The sequence below is a fragment of the Lissotriton helveticus genome, chromosome 3_2, assembly GCF_964261635.1.
Source record: "Lissotriton helveticus chromosome 3_2, aLisHel1.1, whole genome shotgun sequence".
Lineage (NCBI taxonomy): Eukaryota > Metazoa > Chordata > Amphibia > Caudata > Salamandridae > Lissotriton > Lissotriton helveticus.
The window spans coordinates 234,991,696-235,012,103 of record NC_136062.1 but is presented as its reverse complement, the minus strand read 5'-3'; the positions used below and the strand labels follow the sequence as shown (position 1 = coordinate 235,012,103).

Genomic DNA, 20,408 nt, shown 5'->3' with positions numbered 1-20,408 from the left:
ATGATGTATGCACCAACAAGTGAAGGGGAATGGGCCCTCACCACAACATGAATTATTACCATGCTGCTAATATGAGGGGGAGAGCAGCATCCAGGAAAGCTTGTATGCCTTTTATAGAACAGGTAATCGCTGGAGACTACATTTGGAAGAAATAATGTGCCAAATATTTAAAGGTTCTATAGCTGACTCACTCAGACCCACTCAGAGACTCGTGCACTCACTTGCAGATTGACTAACACACTCATGGAGGTACTCGCAAACCCATTCAGACACACTCGCACCAACTCGCAGACCCACTGAGACTTACTCAGACACTCATGCACACACTCATAGACCCACTCATGCACTAACTGAGACTGACACACACACACACACATATATGAAGGCACTCAAAAACCCACTCAGACACTCACTCATGCACCCACTCAGACACTCATGCACCCACTCACAGACCCAGTGAGACACTTATACAGCCACTCCTAGACCCACACAGGCACTCGCACACCCACTCACACACGCATTGAGACACTCATTAACTCACTCACACTCACTCTCAAATGTTGCCAATTACAGTTAGGAAATAAAATGTATAAATCTCAGAAATTCACTGGAAATTAGGTTACAGCAAGTTATAGTTAGGCTCAGAACCAGTGAAATTCAACCATTAAAGTTACCTTAGTTAACTATAACTTACGCCCCCGCAATGCACTGCTTATGACCTCACATATTACATCACTCATGAGATGGTCAGTGGCATCACAGATAACTCTACTGTTGACATCATCCAGTGATTGTGTTTTCTAAATGTTTATGAGTGTTAAACTTTCTCCTACTACTAATGAGTGATACTATTTCTAACATATGTTATCTGAGTGGCTGTGTGACTGTCTGAATCTGTGTCTGAGTAGCTGCTTGGGCTGATGAGTGGGTGAGCAAGTGCTTTTACAGTGAAGAAGTGGGTAGCTTTATGGGTGTGTGAGGGGCTATATTAGTGATGGAGCGGATCTGTGAGTAGCTGTTAGGGGGGGTGAGTGACGGTGTGAGTGGCTGTATGCGAGGGGGTGATTGAGTGGCTGTATCAAAGACTGAGTAGCTGTGGGAGTGGCTCCATGGGTGGGTGAGTGGGTGTGTGAGTGGTTGTGTGGGTGACTGACTGACTCTATGGATGAATAAGTGGGTGTGTAAGTGGGTTTATGAGTGGCTGTTTGAGTATGTGTATGGGTAAGAGAATGAGTGGCTGCATTGCACAGTGTCTGTATGAATGGCTGTATAAGTAAGGGAGTGGGTTTGTGAGTGCTTGTATGGGTGAGTGAATAGGTGTGTGACTGACTGTATGAGTGAGTGAGTGGCTGTGTTAGTAGCTGCATGGGAAAGTGGCTGTGTGAGTGGCTCTATGGCTGAGTGAGTGGTTGTGTAAGTGGTTGTATGGGTCTGTGAACAGGTATGCGAGTGGTTGAGTGGGTGTATAAGAGGTTGTATGAGGTGTTAGTGGGTGCTTAGGTGGTTCTGTTGATGATGTCATCAGTGATGTCATTTGAGGAGTCATCAGTTTTGTCAACAGTGATGTCACTGACCATGTCATGAGTGATGTAATATGAGAGGTCATAAGAAAGTACATTGCGGGGGTGTATACTATAGTTAGCTCAGGTAATGTATACAAACGTATACTTTTGGGCTGGACTGCTCCCATTAGAGCACGATCAAAACTGATTTGCAGCTGGGTCTAAACAGAGGTGTCATGATGAGTGAAAAACAATAGATTGGGATGCAGCCCGAGCAATTGCCAGTGGCTCAGAATAATTTAAGTATCATATACATCACCTTGTGGTTGTTGCAGCTGACACCTTACGTTCAGCTGGTTTACCCAGAGGTAAGTCACATGATTACTGTGACACTGGAACGAAGTTACACCTCACTGATCAGCCAAAATAAGGGTGAAACTGGTCCTGGGTTGCTTGTGTTCCAGCTCAGAGAGGACCTGGCCTACCAGTTTGGGCTGGACTGCTCCCATTTGATCTGGGTCAAGATAGTCTTGCATATGGCTGGGTCTGAACTAAGATGGCATGGTGGGTGAAAAATGATGGATTGGGATGCAGCCCTTAGTGATTGCCAGAGGCTTAGATGAACTCAACCATTCCATCCATCACCTTCTTGCTGTTACATAGTTTTAAATCACCACCATGTTTTGGCATATGTTTATGCATCAAGAGAGCAGAAGCTATGTATTTCATATCTAAAATATAATACCTGTAAGGTTTAGGTGATATAGTGCTACACAATAACTTGCAACATTGCTGACTCACCATCTATGCCTAATCACCAGAAGTAAAGTACTTGTTTGTGCATCATTTTAGACAACTCATGCTTCACCACACCAAATGATCACGTTGTACTATTAAATTAGCTCTTTTTTTCACACCTGCTGCTTACAAAGCTAAGAAACATCAAAATTACAGCAGAACATACTATATCAAACTTAATAGAATTTACATATGGAAAATGTACATCCTATGAAACATCATGATTGTATTAACAAGAATTTTAGGTTAAGCACATCCTGTTCTTCACTGGAATTACCTGGACAGGCAGCCCATCCCGCCACACCAATCCCTCGCCATCACTTTCCCACAAGAAATGTATTTCCTTCTCTGTCCAGTCTTTGGGAATAGTTAGTTCCACCTTAAACCAGCAAGTCCACCACCTAAAATACAAAGTCCGAAAAGGAGAAATGTTAAGGTGCTCACAGGCAAAAATCAATGCTTGAAACTTAACTGAGGGTTTTTTTATGAGCCACTGGAAGGAATTAAATGCATAAGATTATATATATATATATATATATGCACTGAAAAAACCATAGGTTTTACACACGTTATAGTTAGGAAGTAGCATTTACAAAACCTATGAAATTCACTGAAAAAACCATAGGTTTGACACCAGTTATAGTTAGCTGGAAATTTTACTGATATAAAACCAATGAAATTCCACGTTATAGTTAGTTGGACTCACTATAACTTGCGCGTGTAATGCACTGCTGATGACGTCACATATTACATCACTCATGACATCACTGATGACACCATCCAGTGAATGTGTATCTTTCTGAAAAATAAATATGTTATATATGTATATATTATTGAATATCTTAGTGAATACATATATTAGTGAGTAATGCTTAAATATTTAAATACATGTATTAGCGTTTCACTTTGTGTATAAGTGGCTGCATGGGTTGATGAGTAGGTACATGTGTATGTATATAGGTGATTAGATGTTTTTCTTAGTATCAGTATGAGTGTTTCCATGCTTTGGTGGGAGTATTACTTAGTACATAGATGCAAGAATGACTGAGTCTCTGTTTGTATGTGTTTTGAAGACAGCATATGTGCAGGACTGTATGGGTGGATTCGTGTGCATATGTCTGTGTTAGTGAGTGAATGACTGTCTTATTAGTGTCTTTATCAGTAACTACATATGTTTTAATGTAGTATATGTGAATATTGATGTATATAAGTGAGTATATGTGAGAGTGAGGTATTGTAAGAGTTCCTGTTTAAATTACTATGTGTTTCTATAAGTGATTTTTTAAGAGAGTAAGTATGTGTAAGTTTCCTTAGAAGTAAAGTGGTAGTGTGTGTATAGCTGTTTATGCAAATAAATGGATGTTCAATAGTTTATTTGCATGTGTGAGTATGTGTGTGAATAACTTTTGGATGACTGTCGGTGTGTAACAGGATGTGTAGGTGTATCACTACATATGATTAGTGAATATATGTATGAGTGACTATATAGAACTGTTGGTGAATTAGTGCATGTGTATATAGATGGTGGAATTATTGAATTGGTTGTTGTAACTGGTATGGGTATCTCCATTTTTTTGAAAACTTTAGTTTCTATTATTGAATATGCGTTTCAAGGGTTAGATTACAGTTAAAGGAGGTCTGTCACTGTGTCACAAGGATGGTGTCATCAGTGATGTCATGAGTGATGTGATATGTGACGTCATCAGCAGTGCATTACACGCGCAAGTTATAGTGAGTCCAACTAACTATAACGTGGAATTTCATTGGTTTTATATCAGTAAAATTTCCAGCTAACTATAACTGGTGTCAAACCTATGGTTTTTTCAGTGAATTTCATTGGTTTTTAAAATGCTAATTCAGAAATATCTCGTGTATACAACCTATACTTTTGTCAATAAAGTTCTGGCAATATTTTTTTCGGAAACAAGCCGTTTTCTTCACTGTTCAAGTTGCATAGAGACTCCTTGTAAAGCGATACAGAATTAGAAAGTCTGTACCTTGCCTTTTTTTCAACGCATTAAAATTTGTCTGTAAATAAAAATAGCATTTTTAAACTTTCGTGCACGACCCGGTGTGCGCACTCTCGGCAACAGTTCTCAATAAAATGGATAGCGCATTTCCAGGCTTTCGTGCGCGACCGTGTGCGCGCACCCACCTACATATTTCGTGAAAACTTTGCAATCTGAACTTATTGAATTTCTTCATAGACCCATCAAAGAACTTATACTACGTCAAAGACACTAAACCTAGGCTTCTTTTTTATTATTATGAAAATTTTCATTAAATGGAGCCGAATGTCTTTTTAAACTTTCGTGTGTGACCGAATGTACACACCTTGGTATTTTTAAAAAAAAATATAAAAGGTTTTATACTTTAACAATTGTATGCTTGAATCGAGCTCAAAAGATATATTAAATCCGAATATGTTTGAATTTACTTCTTTTCACGGTTTGAAACTTCGCTGAATTAGACCGCTACTTCCAAATGACGTACGTGACTAGATACTATCACCGCGTACACGTCCTGAGACGCGCATGTGAAGTCATGTGACTTGAAAACAACACTTCCAATTGGTTCTTAGTAGTTTCTATTCTGCAATTTACACGGAGGACTCCACCCACTTCCCTCACTATCTTTTGTACTCTCAAAAGAGAACAACGTTCAACACCCTTCGGAAGACTTTGCTGAAATGGCTGCCGCCCCGCATTCATCTTCCGAATCTGAAGGAAATAAGCGACTACCTTTAAAAAGAAAAAAGGAATCTTTTATTTGGGAATTTTTCACTTATCCTGAAGAACTAAAGAAAGTAAATGCGCCAAAAGTTACCTGCACGATATGCAATTCGGTTCTCTCAAGAGGAAATCCAAGAAAAAAATATTCCTTTTCCATACATACCATGATGCGGCATGTCAAACAAGTGCACCCTGTGGAATTTGCAAAGGCATCGACAAGAGCCCTGGCCACGCTATTACCATCAGAGGTGGCCAGCACATCTTCTGGTGGACGACCTGTATCTCCATCGAGTGCTGTGATGGACTTGAGACCATATCTTGCAAAGGTGCACATGAAATGCAACGAGTGTGGAGAAATTCTTCTGTACGGAGAGCAGAGCCTCATTCTTACTAAACTAAAAATTGAGAGTCATAAATGCCCCGAGAAAAGATAAATTTCTTCATTTCATTTTGATCCGGTGTCACACTTGAAAATGTTGTTGCAAGTTTAAAAAATAAAAAACAACATAACAGTTGTTTAAAAAAAAAAAAAAAAAAAGTTCTTTTCAGAACTAACTCATTGTACCAAAAACAGCTCCAGGAGCATATTATAAAGGGCGTTTATCTCCCCTTTTTTGGCTTTCGATCTTGCGCGACCGGGTGCGCGCACCCGCCTATATATTTCGGGAAAACTTCGCGATTGCAACTTATTAAATTTCTTCATAGACCCATCATAGAACTTATACTACTCAGAAGATATATTAAATCCGGATATGTTTCGATTTACTCCTTTTCACGTTTTGAAACTTCGCTGAATTAGACCGCTACTTCCAAATGGCGTACGTGACTAGATACTATCACCGCGTACACGTCCTGAGACGCGCATGTGAAGTCATGTGACTTGAAAACAACACTTCCAATTGGTTCTTAGTAGTTTCTATTCTGCAATTTACACGGAGGACTCCACCCACTTCCCTCACTATCTTTTGTACTCTCAAAAGAGAACAACGTTCAACACCCTTCGGAAGACTTTGCTGAAATGGCTGCCGCCCCGCATTCATCTTCCGAATCTGAAGGAAATGAGCGACTACCTTTAAAAAGAAAAAAGGAATCTTTTATTTGGCAATTTTTCACTTATCCTGAAGAACAAAAGAAAGTAAATGCGCCAAAAGTTACCTGCACGATATGCAATTCGGTTCTCTCAAGAGGAAATCCAAGAAAAAAATATTCCTTTTCCATACATACCATGATGCGGCATGTCAAACAAGTGCACCCTGTGGAATTTGCAAAGGCATCGACAAGAGCCCTGGCCACCCTATTACCATCAGAGGTGGCCAGCACATCTTCTGGTGGACGACCTGTATCTCCATCGAGTGCTGTGATGGACTTGAGACCATATCTTGCAAAGGTGCACATGAAATGCAACGAGTGTGGAGAAATTCTTCTGTACGGAGAGCAGAGCCTCATTCTTACTAAACTAAAAATTGAGAGTCATAAATGCCCCGAGAAAAGATAAATTTCTTCATTTCATTTTGATCCTGTGTCACACTTGAAAATGTTGTTGCAAGTTTAAAAAAAAAAACCAACATAACGGTTGTTTAAAAAAAAAAAAAAAAGTTCTTTTCAGAACTAACTCATTGTACCAAAAACAGCTCCAGGAGCATATTATAAAGGTTAAACCTCCACGACCGCTTTGCAAACTGCTGCTTTAAACCTTTACATTTCATTTTTAAACCATACACACGTTTTTTTTCAAAGCTGCATATTAAACGCCTAAACATGTATTTAGTCGTCCACATGCAGGCACTTTCAATTACATGACTTATTTAAGTGGAATCCCTGTAATGTTGCATATCTTTCCAAAAATACACCAGTGCCTATTATTATAACGATTTTTTTTCATTCTTCATCAGTGATATTATTTTTTACATATAATGAAAATCACTATGACTTTTTAAACGACAAAGCTTACGCGGTAAAAATCACTCTGCATTTGCTTCCCTTTAAGAATGTAGTTTATCTACCCCACGCATGTGAACCTTGATGTTTTCATCTGGCAGCGAATTTCGGCCTTGAATAACAAGACATGAACAACAGCCTTATTGTCACAAAAACAAGCTAGCGTAGCATCTGTTCGCGAACATATCTTTCACTTAGCTAATATTCACAGACAACACCATTCCTTATAAAAGAGTGGCCTTCCTTTACAATTTACTGAGGTGACTCCCTTAATTTTAAACACATCCTACACTTCAAGACACGCTATTTTTTTTATAACTACTAACCAATGGTTTATTGACCGGACTGCCAAAAATTATATCAAGTCATTCTGCTACTATTCACTCCATGCTCTAGGACCTATTTCTGTGGACTTCCTGTTGAACTGCCAGTGCTGCGACGTTTGTGTTCCCATCTCGTTTATTTCAAAATGGATGTCCCTCCTGTCTTCGCAAACAAGCCGGAACACTTAGAACTATTTCGCCAGAAGATGCTTGACTACTACGGCATCTTAGCACTCTCGACTCTGAATACTTCATATCGATTATCATTTCGATATTCCTATTTCACCTGTGTGCAGCCTGTATTTCATTGCCTGAGCTGTGATTTCATGTGGGCCCTGGACTTATGTCTCTGCAACTTGGTACCTCCTGAAGTGAATTACAATCATCTCATGAATCCGTTAATTGATCATGAACAACTTTGTTGCAACGGAGGGATTATGGCCTTTGCAGCGATACAAGGAGTTCTGGGTCATTGGGATATATTCGCAGCGGCCGAAGATTTCCTGACAGACAGCTACATTGAAAACCCACCGAGCTGTCCTCTGATGGTACTAGAGGCTCCGATAATAACAGATCATGAATGCTGCTTTCCTCTTTTCAATTGGATGGCTGACATGTTTTCGGATCATAACAGTGACTTCCTGTTAGAAGCAATTGCTGCCTACTTCGCCTATACAATCCTGAGTTGACTGTTATGCAAGCCATTGACGTCCACATTTCGTTTTGCCTCCCTATATTTTTCACGTTTTCTTGCATACTTTCTTAACATGAACAGACCTATTGTCTTTACTAACAGTGGACATTATCATTTCCTACTGGTTAAATTTTGATCTTTTATGTGGACTAAATTTTTTTTCTTCAGCTACTCGATTTTGAACTTTATTTTTTATTAAAGTCTAATATCAACAATTCTATTGTATATCTTATCTTATGTTATTTCAAACGTACTCGAACCAAAACTCGCTAATATATGCTACATGTGCCCTAATTAATGTGTAAATATAGAATGAATTTTTTATAACTGTAAACGCCATTTCGCAGTTGAACTGCTTAATTCCGCCTCAGACACCTCTGATCATTTAATTTTCCATAAACTGAAATATTTTCATTACATACATGCACCTCTCGCCATTTTGTCCGTTTTGGCGCGTTTTTTTTCCCTTACACAATAGCATAACAGAAACGTGATAGTGCTTCGCATACAGAGAGCTGATTGATAAAGACATAATGTCTAACCACTAGCATTTTCATGTATCGTTCCTAAACTGAAAGGCCAGAGACATTCTTCCATTTATTAAAATATAATATACTTCCTCATAAGAGTGTATAATTAATATTGCAAAACCATATTCATTTTTCATCAACTATACCGTTTGTATTCTATGTACTACTGACTATACCGATTACTTTGTTTTTTGCAATATCTCTACTCGTATTAGATTAGAAACTTGCCTTGAAAACAGTGCATTTCTGAATAAACATTTCAAATATACACGTTCTCTCTTTTAATCCATAATCTCAACTAAAATGATTGTATATTGAAACAGTATTCATGTGTTCCACGTAACTTCAGCTGTACTAACTTAATATTTTCTTTTGTCGACCTGATTTACTCATACTAGAACCCACAGCCCTATAACAGCCCGTGAACCCTTTCTTAGTAGGTCGCGCACCATGCAGACAGTTGTACCTCTGTAAAAAAATAATTTATTACTCTTCTCAAGCACCGCCGCAGTTCCGCTCCACTCAGTGTTAATCACTGCTCCCACGCTTCTACAGACCAGACGCTATGTCGTATTTCACTCCTTATCACGCTTTAATCTCCACAATAACAAACACTTCTCCGCCAGCCACCAGAGAACAGAGTGCACATGCAAAGGCACTAAGTAGTGAAATACAACATACCCTCTGCTCTATGGAAACAATTCTGAAAGAAAACATTCACTAGCGCTTCAAAAAAGCATTTGAATTATATAAATAGTTTTTTGAAAACGTTCCAACTACTTTGATGCGACTATCTGTGTGTGCCTCCACAGCAAAATTCCTCAGCCCGGACTGAAGGCAGACACAGACAGACACACACACAATAAGATAACACAGTACCCACAACCCAAATGAGAGCACAAAACACCTGGACTCTCGACAAAACCTAGAAAAATTAATGGGGTGACATACTTATGTTGTCACCCACAACCAAGAAAAGGCACATTGCCTATGGGGTAATCAAGTAAGTTACCCACAACCCAAAACAACAGCAAAGTCAGGAAAAACCAACATCTGTATAAGGAAACCGGAACTAGAGACACAACATATACCCCATTCTACAAACCAAACCAAGAATAGGGGCACAATCACCACGGGGTAACCAACAGAGTAAAACTACACATACCACACACACTTTCCCTTCACCATACATAAACATAAACAGAAGGACAAGGAAAAACCCGCAATTGCATATACTCACAACCAACACAAAATTCTCTGCAACATCAGACTCTGCATCGGTACTTACTTAAGTAAGTAAGTAAATCGATCATTGTGATGATTATTTAAAATCTTACAATATTACACATCTCAGACAGTACTTACTTATAAATGCAGAAACAACTCAATTAACACAAGGGCTCTTTTCAGAGCCACCTTATATCAAACCACTCAAACTTCTGTTTTATCTCCATTTTCACACTCTTGTAAATAGGTGTGCGCGTCCGAGTGCGCGCACCCCGCAACCTTATTTAAAAAATATATATATATATATATATTTTCGCGTTTAAGGGCCTTACTGCACACCCTGAAAGAACCTACGCAGCAAAACAATCTCTACCTTCACCCCTTTCCATGTTCCAACGCTTTGAAACGAGAATATATTTACTCGCGCGCACCCCGCAACTTTTTAAAAACAAAAATATATATATATTTTCGCCTTTAAGGGCCTTACTGCACACCCTGAGAGAACCTACGCAGCAAAACAATCTCTACCTTCTCCCCTTTCCATGTTCTAACGCTTTGAAACGAGAATATATTTACTCGCGCGCACCCCGCAACTTTTTTCGAAAACAAAATATATCTATATTTTCGCGTTTAAGGTCCTTACTGCACACCCTGAGAAAACCTACGCAGCAAAACAATCTCTACCTTCTCCCCTTTCCATGTTCCAACGCTTTGAAATGACAATATATTTACTCGCAGTGACAAAATGGCGGTCAACACTTCCTGATTTCCTTCGAATCGAACGTTAACAGACGTCACGCAGCAAAAAAAATTCCGCCCGCAGCCGCTTTAGTGTGCGCACCCGTGCGTGCTTATAGATATATAATTGACTTTGACTTTAATTTTCTCAACAACTACTGAACGGATTTACACCATTCCACCAAAAGTGTAATCTGCGAGCCGGACTCTACAGTTTTGCCAAATTTCTTATAAATCCATTCAGCCGTTCGACCTGTAGCCGTGTCTAAACGTCCTATGGAAAATAACATGGAGAAAACACGTTTTGGGACCCCCCTTTTATCTCAGCCCCCACTTCACCAATCCCCCCCAAATTTTCAGGGAAGGAGCGCAGCGGACCGAGCCATCTTCTTTGAGACATTCGCAAAGATTCATCCACCAGGGCCAAAGTTAATCCAAATAGAATGTTGACGATTTCCTATGGAAACTAGGTCCTAACTATAACTACCTACTGGCGACCGCCAGTAGGATAGATATATATATATATATATATATATATATATATATATATATATATATATATATATATATAACTGCTCCGAGTACTTCGTAGCAACTTACTACAAAAGACCAGCACTCATGGTAGCGAGCTTCAGTTTTTATTAAGCTCACGGCGTTCAGACGCGTTTCGGCATTCGCCTTCGTTGGTGTTAACATGGCGCCGCCGAAACGGCCGTTTTTTATGTTCAAAAAATCAACATTCATGGATACAGTAAAAGGACAACAATGTCAGAATGTGGGCGCCATCTTGGAGTGGTATAATATCTCACCCCCACAGTGGCTAATTTCCATCAAACTCCTAAATGAGTTAGTGATCCGCCAACATTCATCAACATATCAAATATATTAAGTATGTTAAATACGTTGCTTTCATAAAGCCCTGGATGGGCTACCATCTTTCCATACACAACAATATCCATGAGTATAAACAACCCTCATAAAACTCCACATTCCCAAATTAGCAAACCAGTCACAGAATACAGTTCATCTATAAATTATGTTACAGTTCATATACAAATTGAATCAGTCTTTTTAAATTAATTATCCCCTAAATGTACTGCCAATTCCTCATGAGAATTCAGACCTGCAGGTGTCTTGGTACTCAGATCAATGATATATCTGGACTCTAACCTTCTGAGAGTCGTCAATCTATCCCCCCCCCTAGGGTTCTGTGGTACATGGTCTAAACAAAAATACGTCAGAAGATTCCTGTCCCCATTGTGCCTCTCTTTAAAGTGGCGAGCCACTGGATATGTAAGGTCCCCATTATTGATGGCTCTCGCATGCTCTAAAACCCTGATTTTCGCAGGATGAATGGTACTCCCTACATATTTTAATCCGCACGGGCACTGTAAGCAGTATACTGTGTATGGAGTAGTGCAGGTCAGAAATTTGTTTATCGTTCTGGGCTGCCTCAATCCTGGTACCTGGAACGTGGAAACTTTCTTGCTGCCAGCACAGGCCTTACACTTTTTGCAGGGATGGAACCCCTTAAGGACATTCTCAAAAGCCTTTGTTTTTTTCTGTACATAGCTGTTTGTTACATTATCTCTGAGGGATCTTGCCTTGCGGTAGGTTATAAGGGGTCTTTTCGGAATGTCTATTCCGATTACTGGATCCATTTGTAGAAGTTTCCAGTGTCTGTTAAATATGTTTCTCAGTTTGGTGGCATCTTGTGAGAAGGTGGTGATCATTCTAAAATTGTTAACCTTATCTTTTTCACCTCCTCTTTTGTTGCTCACCTTCAGGAGACTTTCTCTAGTAACAGTGTCTACTCTCCGATTTTATGCGTTTAAAACCATAGAAATTCAGCAGTTATAGTTACATGAGCTAACTATAACTTATACCCCTCAATGCACTGCGTATGACCACACATATTACATTACTCATGACATGGTCAATGACATCACTGATGACATCTAAAAATGACATCACTGAAGACATCCACAGAACCACACCCACTCACTTACACCCCCATACTGCCTGCCATATACCCACTCACACACCAACACAACCACTCACACACCCACTCACTCATCCACAGAGCCACTCACACACCCACTTACTCATCTAGACAGCCACTCACATACCCACTCTGTCAACCACTCACCCATACAGCTACTCACTTAGCCACTCACTCATCCATACAGCCACTCTCACACTGATTCGCTCACCCAAACAACAACTTGCATATGCATTTACACATCCGTACAACCACTCACTCACCCCACAGCCACTCACAGACACGGTCTGTACAATACCGCCTCTCATACACCCACTCACTTACCCATACACTCACTCAAACAACCACTCACTCACAAACCCACTCACACACCCATTCACACACCTATAGAGCCCCTTACACAGGTACTCACCCACCCATACGGCCAGTCACACACCCACATACTCACTAAAACAGCTACTCACACATCCACCTATTTACCCATACAGCCACTCACAAGGCTATTCAGACAGCCACTCACACACAGATACGGACAGACACAGACACTCGAAAGACAAATGTTAGATATAGTATCACTCAGTAGTAGTAAAGAAAGAATATTAATTTAACTTATGCTGTAGCTTAGTATATATCTTTAAGTCTCAGAAATGTTTACAAAAAACCTACACTCACTGATGATGTCATCAGTAATGTTATCTGAGATGCTATCAGTGTTGTCATGAGTGATCTCACTGACCATGGCATGAGTGATGTAATATGTGAGGTCACAAGAGCAGCATTGCAGGGCCATAAGTTATAGTTAGCTTCGGTAACTATAACTGCTGAATTTCACTGGTTTTGCACAAGTGAAATCTGAGCCTAAGTATAACATCCCTGTAACCTTTGTTTTCTTCAGTGAATTTATAGGGTTTTTACATTATATTTCCCAACTATAATGTCCCTGTAACATTTGTTTTTTTCAGTGAATAGCTACGTTTTTTAATTTTATTTCATAATTGTAACCTTTAAGAGTTAGTGTATGAGTGAGTGCACGTGTCTCAATCGATGTATGACTGTGTGTGTGAGTGGGTGTGTGTATCTAAGTGGGTCTGTGAGTGGGTGTCTAGGTGGGTGCATGAGCGTCTGAGTGGGTCGGAGAGTAGGTGCGTGAGTCTTTGAGTGGATCTGGGAGTGGGTGTGTGAGTCTGAGTAGATCTGTGAGTTGTTGAGAGAGAGTAGGAGCGATGAGCTGTCTATTGGATAGATAATGTGTGTGTGTATGCCATGGCAGTGAGAATAAACATAGCTCAATGAAATATTTTATTTGGAGCAACTGTACTACTACAGTGCAAAAATAACATTACAGATAATAGCCATAGTTCACCAAAATTTACATGCAAAAAACATACTATGGCTTCACACATTGTATGATACAATTACTTTACATCAGCAGACCACTCCCATAATCGAACTCTACAAAGTAATGTTACCTTACTGCTCATATTTGACTTTTTTAAAAATCAATACAAATAGAAAAACTGCCATGGCATACACTATATACGCAGATGCAGAGAGTGGAATTTGCCATTATTACCATTGTTGAGGGTGGGACATCTTGACTCATTCGAGGCTTTTTCTCTAGTGAGTCGCGGTCTCTTCCCTACTATCAACAAAGTTAATAAATGGCCCATTACACTCTGCACACCTGCATACAGGATAGATGTTAATAATCAAATAATGTATTGTTTAGTTAGTTAAAACCATAACAATTTTACAACAATACAATTATTAAAAGGACAAGAAAGAGCACCATTATTGTCCATGTCTAGAGATGAGATTGTACAATAATACAAAGAAGCCATAGTTGACGTCACTAGGAAGCTGGCTCTGTATATAGGCAAGAAGGCAAGATGGCCGCAAGGAGGGAGTGAATGGGACGAGCTCCGGATCAAGGGATCACTTTCTGTGTAAATCCCCGACCGGAGCGACCCCACTGCAACCCCCCCTTCTCACTGAAGCCGGCTGCCCCCGGGATCTTGAAAAATCGTCGGAAGGGGCAGCTTGACCGTCTTGAAGGACCGACCAGAAGTACCCCTGCTCGCTCGAGACCGCTACACTCACCTGGTTCCTGCGCCGGAGCTCTGCTCCCCGCACCCCCTCCAGGTGGAACGCCCTCACAAGCAGTGAGTGCCCCCCCCACTCCCGTACCGGGTCTCAGGTAGCAGAGAGCCATCCAATGGCGGCTCCGCCAGATCTGTGATCCCGGGTCAGCGGGAGCGACGCGCGGATGTGCCCGTTGGCAAGGGCATCAAAGGGACGCCTCCTCCTCATCCAATCTCCGCAGAATGGCATCGTCGAGAGGCGGAAGGCCCCGCTCCGGGTAGCGGACCTCACACCGGTCCCGACGCTCTTCACCGGCAGGGCTGCCTGCACCCAAGATGGCCGACCGCCCACAAGTCCATCATCTACAAAGTTCCAGGTGAGCCCAAATTGGAAAATAAGGGCCCCGCACCTCCAGACCGCCGCCACAGCCAGTGAACCCTAGCATCATTACCAGGGGCGCCTCCACGCAAATGCCTGTTCACTTTCTCTCTCTAAGGGTTGCCTGACCGTAACATGGCCGCCACCCGGGACATCTTTCAAGCAGAGTAATCGGACTTGTTCTCCCCGTTTTTAAGCCTACTCCTGACTCGTCCTAAATACTTGAGCTGCCCGTTATGGACTCGTAGTCTTCTTGCTCTGCTGATTTCTAGTCTTTAACCCTGGCGAGCTAAGATCACTCTGAACAGCTAATTGGGAAGGGAAACCGGTCCTACTATTGCCTTAACCTTAAGGTTTCAATTTTCGCACAGTTAAGGGAACTTAGAGGCCCTAATCAACAGCGCCTTAACCTAAATAGCAGCAGACTACGCACTTCTTGTAGACGCCGGCCTCCCCAGAGACTAGCTCACCTCATACCCCTTGAGCAGCAATACCGATAGCTTCAGACAATACCGGTTTTTATACAATCACCTGGCTTCTCTCTCCAAGGGCTACCTGTCTCCTACATAAACTCATCGCCACGCCCGATTCCAGCTAAGCTCAGAAAGCCCCGCGGCATGCTGACCACCGCTCTTTCCAGAACGGACTTCTTCTGACCCCTAATGTCCATCCTAGAACCTCGGCGCTAACCCCCTTTATCACTGGATAACCCTCCCCCACCCCCCACGTGAACTCCGGCCACACCCAACATGACCCTCCCCGATACGCAATTCCCCCAGCACACACCGCGTTACACCCCAACCTCCCCGCCGGAAAGGCACCCCTTACCACTGCACCGATCCTATCAACCCTGCACCCCTCCGTCCTCCCCCCCTTCCTACCCCAGAGGTCTTGCCTCCCCACTACCCAGCTAGGATGCCCCCGGCCGCACAACTGGTCACTCATTTCTGCCCCTCTCCTAACCACCTATCCCCTCAAGGGCAGAACACCTTCGCTATAACATTCCCATGCAACCTCTCCTTCAAAGCTAAAAAACGCTTCAAACAGAATATAATTAGGCAACACCCCGAAATGCTAGTTGTTGACTCCTACCACTGCACAACTAGAGGTCAAATAAAAATGGACTTCATTTTCCAAACCAACAGACCTGACGTATGGGCCACCATCTTCAACTCATCCCTCCCTGTCTCCAAAACCACCTTCACTGATCATAACCGCAAACTAACTATCGCCCCCTTGAACCATCAATCTCTGACCGGAGACATTTCCATCACCATTTACGAGAATGGCACCATTCTAATTCAGGCGAAAGATGAGAACCTCGAGTTCTTCGACTCTCTCTTCCCCACACTTAAGATGGCTACTACCCACTACCCACACAAAACAACCCCCTCCACACCAATTGGCTCCTCACAAACTCTCAATCTACGAAACATGTCCTTGCCACCCCAGCGTCCCCTCACTACTCTACCTAGTCACTCCACCTATCAGATGCCACCATCAGCCCCAGCCCCCCCTGTGATGTATTCCTATAGGTACTGTATCAATTCACCTATTCCTGACCCTGGTTTGGTTAATAACTAACTAGCAGCCATCCAACGGTGCAAAAACCGTTATCTGATTAAGCCACACCACGGCACAGAAGCGCGTTATCTGATTAGGTCATAACGCATGCCATCTAATTAGACAAGCGATATTCCTCCAGCCCCTGATAAGGCATACGGAGTTCTCAAAACAAATCAAACCTACAGCGACCTGGGAAATTCCCATAGCCATTGTTTTGATTTCACCGAGAACTTCAGCAAAAGAATGTGCGAACGAGCTCGTTCATATGACATCCTTATTGACGTATATATGTCCATCATTACGTCAATCTCGGCACCTTTCAGGTATAAATATTACCGACATTGCCTTAAGCAAACACATGCGGTGGTGATGAGATTGGAGCAGCGAGACGTGCTGAGGAGCCCAGCAGAGAGCGAAGCCCACAGACGCTGCCCCGCCTTCCTGACGCGCTGAGAACGAGACGCTGCCTTTCTCCTGCAGAGAAATCCAGCTCCGGCGCTTCCAAGCAGCCCTCACAGGCAGCTGGAATATCAAGACCTGGGATAAGAGATACCAGCCCTCCATCATTCTAGATCTCAGGTACAGAACTGAATAACCCCTCGAAGAGAATTCTCTAGTCAGTCTCTTGGCAAAACAAACTTAACTTAAACTGCTACTTAGCTACTCCCGCCCACGTATTAGGCTTAGGTCAGGTACATTGGGGTAGGCGTGGTTAGAAGCACCAGTTGAGTACGATTAGTCAAATGTATATATGTATGTATCTATTTTATTCATTTTAAAGTATCATATGGCTCAGAAACCATATCAATGCTTTTACAGTATTATTTTATAATTCTGTCTACTGTATGCACTTTACTTAACTACAAGTATTGCAATCATAGCGATTCATTTCTCTTGTATGAGAAAAGAGACTGATCAATAAATAACATCTTTTATTGAATACGCCCGTCTCTTCCTTTTCTCTACAATCTGGTGAAACTAAGAATGCACTGAACTGACTGAGTAAAATAAGTTGTCTTTTGTTTTCACACGACTCTAGAGATACACTCTTGATTAGGGGAGAGCAAAGTTGTCATGTTCTATGGTTGTCAGAAACTAAATCCCTTCTTGTCTACCCAGAGAGGTTAAACTCCTCCTTGTCTATTCGAGAAAGTTTCTAGTGAACTCTGAGCTAGCTGGCAAACACAAAACTTTAAGTCTAATATCGTCGGTAGAAGACCTAGTTAACCTCTGCCCTAGGTCTATACTATTGAAGATATTATTCCAATGCGCAGAGCCTATTGGGATAATAGGAACTACACTACATGGCGCCCAACGTTTGGATAGGCGATAAAACTAACGTAAGACATTAGAGTAACTCAGTCGTGCTTTTTCACACAGAACCCTTTTTTTCCCATAATACTCCAAAGACGTCTGGAGTGGGTGAAAGGTCATATCCGCCAAACCTCGCAGGAGGAAACTCCTATGTATGGTTCTTTGTTTAGTCAACGTTGAAGGATACACGGTTCCAAAATATTGTACATCTAATCTTTGTTTCCATGGAAACTTGATCTGCAAACAAACAGAATAACCTTCATGTCAGTAAAATGTCAGACACTGAAGAATAAAGAGAGACAGCTAGACTAGCAGCTGAACTCCTAGTAGCAGATAATACTCTGCAACAAAATGACCCGGATATAATACTCATCCCGGTCAACATAAGAAAATCTATAACCTTAAAGCTTATAGAAAATGGACTGACACCAAGAGGTGGTACAGTCATATTCGTAATTGAGGCACGAATAGCGGCAGACAGAGGTATTCTATTCATGGATAAACTTTCCAGCAGCCAACGCTGTAACAAAGGACTTCCACTATTACAAAATAGAGGAACCTCCTAATGAGTACACTCCTTTCGAGGAGGTGGAAATACCACTCAAATTCCAAGAGCACCTGCTCTTGTTTAATGGCGCCCTAAAACATAATAATCACATCACCAGGCTCGGTCCACTAGGTAGACCAGGAGCAACGTGGCCGGTCCTAGCCGGATACACACCACATCCAGACTTTGAAGAAATGCCTGCACCAGAACTTTTAGCACAGCTAAAACAATTAATACAAATACATAGACAATTAGTCCAATATGTAATGCGGACTTCAACAATCCAACCAGCAATTAAAATTCCACAGCTGAGCACTCATCAGGGGAACACAAATAAAATTACACCGCAGAACATACAGTCCTGTCTAGGTAAGGTACCCGCAAAACGGGAACAAATTCCTTTCTGGCTAGCACAAGAAAATCACTCAAATAGAGGCGGTGTTTCCAGATACCACCCCTGTTGAGAAACATAGGATTCTGACTATCTGTCTTCCTATGGGAATCGCACCACATGTGGAGGACTGTGACACTTGGGGAACAGTCTTTGCTTCCATTTACACAAAAACACATGGTGTACCATCCATGTCAGTAATACCAGATGTGCTAAAAACAAATTCAAGATGAATACGGTCCAGAACCCGCTTTAACTCTCGGTATGAAATTACTGAAAGACTTCAAGCAGGTCTCTGCAATATTATTAGCCAACATAAAGGGAGAAGCAGCAAATGTGGCGATTCGCCAGAGGTTAAAAGAGACAAATATAGCAGACCAACCATCTGAAATTGCCAGAATCATAGAAAAATCCTATGAAGAACTAGGAAGAGATAGTTTGGGTGGAATACCAGTGAAACCCCAACTAGTTGAAAGTCCTGAAAAAATATTTATTAAAAATAATTTAAACACTCAGAAAAAGAGCTGGGATGGAAATAAACAATCCAATCCTAAAGAAAAAAGATTCCAGTCCAGAGGAAGGTCTCCTCGGCGGAGAGAAAGATCTCCTGACCAAGGACGCAAGTCTCCCCAAAGGGAGCCCTCTGTGAAAAAATACAACCTTAGAAATAGGGATAATATAAAAAAGCCTGATAGATATCAAGATATTGATACACGTCCCTCTCAATCTTTTCAGACTTCCTCGCAGAAATCGGAAAGAAGAGGACGGTCAGAACAAAGGGAAGAGCACGACAAGTCCAAAGACAAAGAACCTGCTCATCTGAATAAAAAATTACAATTTCCAAAAAAGAAGGTAGCCAGTATTAAAGTAATCAACAATGCCGAGAATACTGAGGACACAGCTGAAAAACGGAGAATGGGCTCAGACAATGCTAGACAGCGCAGCAGAAGTGAGCATAGCTCGCAAAATCCTTATGAATCATCTGGAGACAGTGGACACGAATGAATACATTCAGGTGGAAACTGCAGATACCAGAGTTAGCAAACCTCATAAAATATATGAAATAACATTGCGTATAGAGGGGGATAAGACTAGAAAAATAAGAGGACTATTTTGGGATAATCTGCCCAAGGGCTATGACATCCTTCTAGCTGAACGAGACTGGCCTCCAGAGTTTGTCAGGGAGTGCCCACATGGCGAAGAAATAATTATGCCTGCCTTCTCAAACCATATTCCAATTCATAAAAAATATACACTTGCAAGAAAGTGGGCAGTAGCTCAAGCCCCTGCCTTATATAAAAATCATGTGGGATGGGATGAGGACTCTCCTCCTCACAAAATCCAGTTAAAATCACAACCTACTGCACAGAGGCAGTACCCGATTAAGCAAGAAGCTAAAAAACAGGTAAAAGAGATCCTAGATCAACTTGAATACCAGGGGGTGATTGAAACTTGCAACTCACAAATGAAAAACCCTTTGTTTCCTGTCTCCAAGCCAGACAATTCATATCGTCTTGTTTTGGACTACAGACATCTATTTGCAGTACAAAACTCGCATAGTGCTGCACTAATGAATAACATAGTGCGCAAAAAATACAAAACAACGTTAGACATTTCTAATGGATTCTTTTGTCAAAATAGAGCAC

The 20,408-nt window shown here is 41.5% G+C and overlaps 1 protein-coding gene across 2 annotated transcripts in view; it reads right to left on the bottom strand.

The window, feature by feature from the left end:
* MAN2C1 (mannosidase alpha class 2C member 1) overlaps window positions 1–20,408 on the bottom strand; it is a 389,693-nt gene that overhangs the window by 236,652 nt on the left and 132,633 nt on the right. For both annotated transcript variants that reach the window (XM_078685096.1, XM_078685097.1), the window contains exon 3: window positions 2,578–2,701. In XM_078685096.1, the coding sequence (XP_078541222.1) occupies window positions 2,578–2,701 (124 nt within the window). The remainder of the gene's footprint in view (window positions 1–2,577; window positions 2,702–20,408) is intronic.